Source organism: Lycium ferocissimum, chromosome 7, assembly GCF_029784015.1.
Source record: "Lycium ferocissimum isolate CSIRO_LF1 chromosome 7, AGI_CSIRO_Lferr_CH_V1, whole genome shotgun sequence".
Taxonomy (NCBI): Eukaryota; Viridiplantae; Streptophyta; class Magnoliopsida; order Solanales; family Solanaceae; genus Lycium; species Lycium ferocissimum.
This window is the reverse complement of record NC_081348.1, coordinates 38,495,507-38,502,448: the sequence shown is the minus strand read 5'-3', so window position 1 is coordinate 38,502,448 and position 6,942 is coordinate 38,495,507. Positions and strand designations below refer to the sequence as shown.

Here is a 6,942-nt window from a genome sequence, read left to right as displayed (position 1 = left end):
CTTTTTTAAAATAAGTACTTATTAAAAAAATAAGTACTTTTGGGAGAAAAATAAGCTTGGCCAATCAGCAACAATGTGAACGGTCAAGATTTTCATAATCCTATTAATGGAAGGATTAGTATCACATTTAAAACTTCACACAATTCGCGAATGGCACGAAACTTGTGAAAATTCCCTATTTCAACGGGAGTGGGGTGGTGGGGTCTAATGTATATAGACAACCCCATATCCTCATTCATATATTTTCTCTTTATCATTTACCATTCCACCATGTTTTTTTTCTTTTTAATTAAAACCAATTACCCATAAATCACATTCTTGTTTGAGTTGTTTTCTACCTCCCTTCCTCCTCCAATACAAACTCTGTTTCCCTCTATATATATAGAGAGAACTCAACATTCTCAATAACCCAAAAAAAGATTAAGACAAAGCAAAAAATGGCTTTTTCCATCAGGACGTGTTTGATTTTTCTTCTTACATTCGTTGTTCTTTCATCTGCACTTGACATGTCCATTATCAGTTACGACGAAAAGCATGGAGATTTAGGAACAACACATGATCGTACAGATGATGAAGTCAAAGGATTATACGAATCTTGGCTTGTTAAACACGGAAAGAATTACAATGCCATTGGTGAGAAAGAAAAAAGATTTGAGATTTTTAAGGATAATTTAAGATTCATCGATGAACATAACAACGCTGAAACACAACCATATAAACTTGGTTTGAATAGATTTTCTGATCTTACCAATGAAGAATACCGTGCCATGTACGTGGGTGGTAGGTTAGATAGAAAAACAAGGTTGTTGAAGAAACCTAAAAGCGACCGTTATGGTTTTAGGGAAGGTGAAGAGTTACCGGAAAACGTTGATTGGAGAGAAAAAGGTGCTGTTAACCCTGTTAAAGATCAAGGCCAATGCGGTGAGTTATTTTTCTTCTTTCAAAAGCTTCGTGTTTGTAGATTCAAACAAGTTTTTCTTTTGATTGTAGTAATTTTTTCATATATCCTTTAAATGTTTCGAATTATCAATCATTTTGACTTTGACTTATAGTACTTTTTACTAGTTTCTAAATATTCAAATTTTATTTCAAGAAATATGAAGATATCATGCCTGAATTCACGATGTTTGACTGTTGAAATTCAAACCGTTCCACGTAAATTGGAATAGAGGGATTTATAGTTTTGTTGCTGTTTTCTCTGTTTTTGGGATGGAACCGTTAGGAAGAGTACTTTCAACGGAGGAGTCTAATTTAGGTCAAATGTTTTGATTTTTGTTTTGTGTTTGATTTGACCTATGTTGTCGTCTTTTTCGGTCAATGACTGTTATTGGGTATCTATGATTCGCTTTTCATGGTTATTTCAGTCAACAAATTGGAAAAATAAATTGCTGCTGTGTCTGGTAGCTAATCTTCATGAAAATATACAGCCAAAGCTGAGATCTGGAATTGGTATTTGGTGCTTGGTTCTTTTCTTTACACGATGAAATGAAGTGCCACTTGGAATGTTTTATTGGCTTGGATGCTAATAATAGGGGCGGATCCAGATCAGTGTTTTAAAAGGCGTTTTCCGGGCGAGCTTCGGGGCAAGCCTCGGGGCGGGGCGTATCAAAAATTCCCCGGGGCGATGGTTCGAAGCGAAAGTCTCAAGGCGTACGCCTAAAGAATTCGGGGCGTACGTACGGGCGTTTGGGGCGAGTTTTTTTTTTTGTTGGGGGCATGTTGGGGCGTAAGCCCAGAAAACTTCTTCAAATTAAAACAAAATTTGTTAAATAAGTCCTCAATATAATGCCCAAATTCTCAAAAGTCAACTAGTAATTACTCAAATATTTTAAAAAAGAACCGAAACATTAAATTTAAAAGTCACGACCTTTTTTTATTCTAGTAGAATGCCTAATATATATTCTTTTCCAATTATTTATCTTGTCTTCTACTATCTCAAAAAAGTAACGAGTAGTCACTTGTGCTTGTAAGTAACGTATAATAGATTGTTCTAATTAGTTTTTTTGTGGGGATGGAGCATATATTTATAGTTTTCTTCAAATTTTTACGCTATTTTGCCTATTTAAAAGTATTTATTATAATTATATCCTTTTATGAAATACTAAAAATTAAAGTCCATGAGGTTTACGCCCCGTGCCTCGGGGCTTGCGCCTCGCTGAGGCAGACGTAAAACGCCTCGCCTTACGCCCCCGACTTTTAAAACACTGATCCAGACTAAAGAATGGGGGTGGCATGACCCCCTAGATTAATAATTTTTTTATATACTTATATTGTAATTTGCTTAAATTAGGTTAAATATTTGATTCTGCCACTCCCAGTCTTAAATTAGATAAAAGTGTCATGGCAGGTAGGCACAAATTTGAATCTATGTTGAACATTTTCGACTTCCGTTTTTCTTTGTGCTTTTTTACTTCCTTTGTTCCAGTAATTCCCTTTTCGGCTCTCCCAATTTTTTATTTATTTATTTATTATTTATATTGTCTTTCCTCTTTTTTATTATTTTATCTGTGATCTCTAGCTAGAAAACACAAATAGAAACTTCAAAATCCCTTAAATTAAGCATTTCCCTTAATCTCAAATATGTGAGTATGTGAATCGAAAAATTTGGGTCTCAATGGGAATTTTGGATTGAGATCAAAATTCATTTTTTCTTAATAATTTCTTTTGTTTATTACTCCCTCCGTCCATGTTTACTTGTCTATATTTGACTTGGGACACTCTTAATAAGTAACAAAAAAAAAAAAATGAGAAATGAATTGGAGCACTTAATAATAAGGGCAAAATAGGTATAAAATGGTAAATTATGTCTTGATTTTTCAAACTAAATAACTTACAAGTAAAAGTGGACATATATTTTTAGTATAATGGACAAATAAAAATGGATGGAGGGAATGTATTATAAAAATTTATGCTATTCTATAATTGTTAAATTCAATTTAAATTACTTTACTAGTTACATTGTGATGGAAATTTCGTAAGCACCGCTTAGAAAAAACATGAAATTTATGATTTATTTTTGAGAACTTGTAGTTTATCTAATTCTACTTACTTATGGGGTGTATTTACCTATTAAAGAGTTTTTCTATTATTTTTCTTATTTTGATTGTTGTAATTCCCTTATTGAAGATGTTATTTTACTTGTCCAAATTCATTTTTTAATATACATAAGAGATGCAAGTCCCTTGGTGAAAATGTTGATTTTACTTCTGTTGTTAATGGGTGTGATTCCTTGTTTAAGATGCTAATTATGTTCGTTTCTTGATTTTTGAGATGTAATTTCATAGCTGCAAATTAAAAAAGCCTATTAAGTTGACCCGAATAAACTAAAAAGAGATGGACCTGACCCAAATACACGTTCCTAACAAGATATATATTGAAGAAAATTATGGCACCCGCTACCTTCAAATCCTAGATCCGCCTTGAATTGCTAGTGTTATCTCTCCATCACCATAGCCGGTAAATACAAAGAAGTTACAGTATAAAATTTAGAGGTGGTAGGTGCATATCTTAATATATTCCATATACAGTACATACTATAACATAATATACTTGCTAATTTGTTTTAAAGGCTAGACTATGATAGAGGTGTAAACAGAAAGCATGAAGATTTGATTGAAAGGCCATAGTATATATTTTGCTTTTGCAAGTTGATCAGCTTCTTTCTTTATTTTATATCTGAGTTGATCCTAACTTTACGCTTTATAAATTAAGCTTAAGCCACGAAGACTTATTTGGTGTAAGTTTTAACCAAGGTCTCCTGGTTGCTGTTTAATCTTCCTTTAATTATGATGAAACCAATATGTCGATTAAGCCTGTGAGATGTTAGTATATCTGTGTTAAGAATAGAATCCTCGTTTGAACTTTGAACTGAACTTGCATATTTTCTAATGAAGGGAGTTGCTGGGCATTCTCAACGGTTGGTGCTGTTGAAGGAATAAATCAAATTGTAACCGGTGAATTAATTTCCCTATCAGAGCAAGAGCTTGTTGATTGTGACAAGAGTTATAACCAGGGATGTAACGGCGGTCTCATGGACTACGCCTTTGAATTCATTAAAAACAACGGTGGCATTGACACTGAAGATGACTATCCTTACCATGCTCAAGATGGTACTTGTGATTCAAACAGGGTAAGCTAACCATACTTTTTATATATAACATCCAAACTATTAGTATGTCTTTCATAATGTAAGTTCTATAGCAAGAAATTAATGGTGGACTGACAAAAATTTACTCGTTCAGAAAAATGCCCGGGTTGTCTCCATTGATGGATACGAAGATGTTCCAGAAAACGATGAGAAGTCGTTGATGAAGGCTGTGGCAAATCAACCAGTTAGTGTTGCTATTGAAGCTGGTGGCAGAGCTTTCCAGCACTACTCTTCGGTATGACAATAACTGTCATAATGTATTCTTAGCACGTATATAAAGAACTGAACCCACTATCTCTAAATTCGTCACTGCGTTTGTTTTAGTACGCATATGTGTACTACTTTACTCATCTACACTTTTTTTGTTTCAAATCATGCAGGGTGTTTTCACTGGATATTGTGGAACACAACTAGACCACGGTGTAGTTGTAGTTGGCTACGGAACAGAAAATGGTTCAGATTACTGGATTGTGAGGAATTCGTGGGGTCCTAACTGGGGAGAAAGCGGATACATTAGGCTCGAGCGCAATTTTGCTAATAGCACTAGTGGAAAGTGTGGAATTGCAATGGAGCCCTCTTACCCTCTTAAAAATGGCGCGAATCCTCCTAATCCTGGTCCATCTCCTCCTAGTCCTGTAACACCACCAACTGTTTGTGACGAGTACTATAGCTGCCCCGAGGGCACTACTTGCTGCTGCATTTATCGGTATGGCGAATACTGTTTTGGCTGGGGATGCTGTCCTTATGAGTCTGCTACCTGCTGTGATGACAATTACAGCTGCTGTCCGCAGGATTATCCTGTCTGTGATGTTGATGCAGGCACTTGCCTAATGGTAAGATTTTCCTCCCTCCCATTAGGCCTTTAAATTTTATTACTACCATGCTATTCAGGTCAACTTGCACACACAAATACAGCTACACAGGTATTGAGTAACTTTCTCTATCATAACTTAAGCAGATGGAAAGAAATTACTTCGTAGTATTATTTCTTTTTGTCTCCGTTGGAATCTGAATCTTTGTCCTCCATGATTTTCACCCACTTAATTAATTGTTAGGCCATCCTTGAGTGCAAATTCATAGTCTATTTGGCAAAATTTTCAAAATCTGCTTAATTTGAAAATTGATTTTTGTCAGAAGTGCTTTTCCAAAAAGTATTTTTGGAGAACAACAATTTTTATTTGGCTAATCAATTCGGAAAACGCTTTTTCCAATATTAGTGTATCATTTGTGCTTGACCTTATCTTACAAAAGGTGCTCATGGAGAGAAGCTGCCATTTTCAGCTAATGCAAAATAGTTTCACACTACTGTTCGAAAGCATTATTTCTTCTTGAAAGTTTGGCCCAACATCTCAACTCTCTAAAATAAGCATTCTTTTCTATTAAACTTTTTTCTTTATGTTGGTCTTGTATAAAGAAGGGTTAATGATCAACTCAAGATTACTTATCATAATTTTGTTTTTCATGTGACAGAGCAAGGATAATCCATTGAAGGTAAAAGCAATGAAGCGAGGTCCTGCTAGAGTGAACTGGTCAGGAGTGAAATCTAACAGGAAAGTGAGTTATGCTTGAGTAATTTAGGATCTGGAGGTGAAGCAGGCAAGGGCTTATGTTTAGAAGAGCTGCTCAATATGTGGTCTGAGGCAGAGGGGCTGTTGCTAGCATATGTTGATTGGTTTAGATGGTAGGCGTTGTTTTTTATTGGACAAATTTTACTAATGTGTAAATATTCATCATCTTTGAATTTCTGAATGAAAATTTGAGTACTGATTGATAGATATTGGATTGTTTTCTTTATAAGCTTGAAAATCCTATCAATTGGATAAATTGTGGTGCAAAATACTTTTGAATCACAAAATCAAGGTAAGTAATTTGTGTAGACACACCTAATCTTTATTCTCCCCATTTCAAATTATATCTTTTTATATTTATTTTCCTTTCACTCTCTTCCTGAAAGAATGAAAAAAGTATATATGTTTTTCTTTTAAGTTCTGATGTTCTCTTGAATAAAAAAAAAATAATCAAAAAAGGTATTTTGAAAGAGAATACGAAAATATCCCAAGGTTATTTTGAATATGCTTTTATTAAAATAAAAAAAAAAGTTTTCCTGTTTACAAGAAAAGAAAATAGGTATAGACTCCTTTTTGAGCAAATGTTTGCTTTAATATTTTCTTATCTTGATAAGTTATTTTTACCATCAGTTACAAAAGAAATGCATCTAAAATATGAGCTGTGAGCAATTCAAAATTATTTCAACACTTCTCACTCATCCTCGTTGAAACCCAATTAAACCCTATGAAAGCATTAGTCAAGTTGAGGTATTTGTTAAGAATTCTTAAATTATCTTTCATTTCTTAAATAAAAATATCTGTCGCAAAGAATCTATTTTATTAGTTAATCAGGTTTATCGTGTTAAGTAGATATACTCGTTTTTCTTTTCTAAAATTGTTCTCCACACGGATAGTTTGATAAAGTTTTAATGAGTCATGTTATATTGTTATTTAATAATAATGAATATCCATGGGCCAATTGTTTCATATATTAGGAATAAGAATCACTATAAGTTTTTTTTTTATTAAATATTTCTTCATTTTTTATTAGAGAACATTAGTAAAGGCCTCTTGTAGATTATTTTCAAATTCTTTATGTGATAAAGATAAAGACAAAGAGCTTCATTAAATATCTGAATTCCACTTTTCTTTCTCTATAAACGGACATATTATTATCCGTAGTGAAGAGTAAGGAAGGAGCTTTTGGGGAAAAAAGAAATTAAGATACTGAACGTCGCAAAATAACTG

The 6,942-nt window shown here is 33.6% G+C and overlaps 1 protein-coding gene across 1 annotated transcript; it reads left to right on the top strand.

Moving 5' to 3' along the window:
- Positions 1-252: 252 nt before the first annotated feature.
- Positions 253-5,922, top strand: LOC132064866 (cysteine proteinase mucunain-like). The gene is made up of 5 exons (XM_059458016.1): positions 253-921; positions 3,894-4,129; positions 4,242-4,382; positions 4,528-4,980; positions 5,618-5,922. The coding sequence occupies exons 1-5, from the start codon at positions 438-440 to the stop codon at positions 5,714-5,716; spliced, it is 1,413 nt and encodes a 470-aa protein (XP_059313999.1). The 5' UTR covers positions 253-437; the 3' UTR covers positions 5,717-5,922.
- The last annotated feature ends 1,020 nt before the right edge of the window (positions 5,923-6,942 follow it).

Bases quoted from the DNA above. Each gene is read 5' to 3' on its own strand.
- LOC132064866 (XM_059458016.1), top strand. From the start codon at position 438: ATGGCTTTTTCCATCAGGACGTGTTTGATTTTTCTTCTTACATTCGTT. The intron at 4,383-4,527 runs GTATGACAATAA...CAAATCATGCAG, and splicing joins CTTTCCAGCACTACTCTTCG to GGTGTTTTCACTGGATATTG. The intron at 4,981-5,617 runs GTAAGATTTTCC...TTCATGTGACAG, and splicing joins ATGCAGGCACTTGCCTAATG to AGCAAGGATAATCCATTGAA.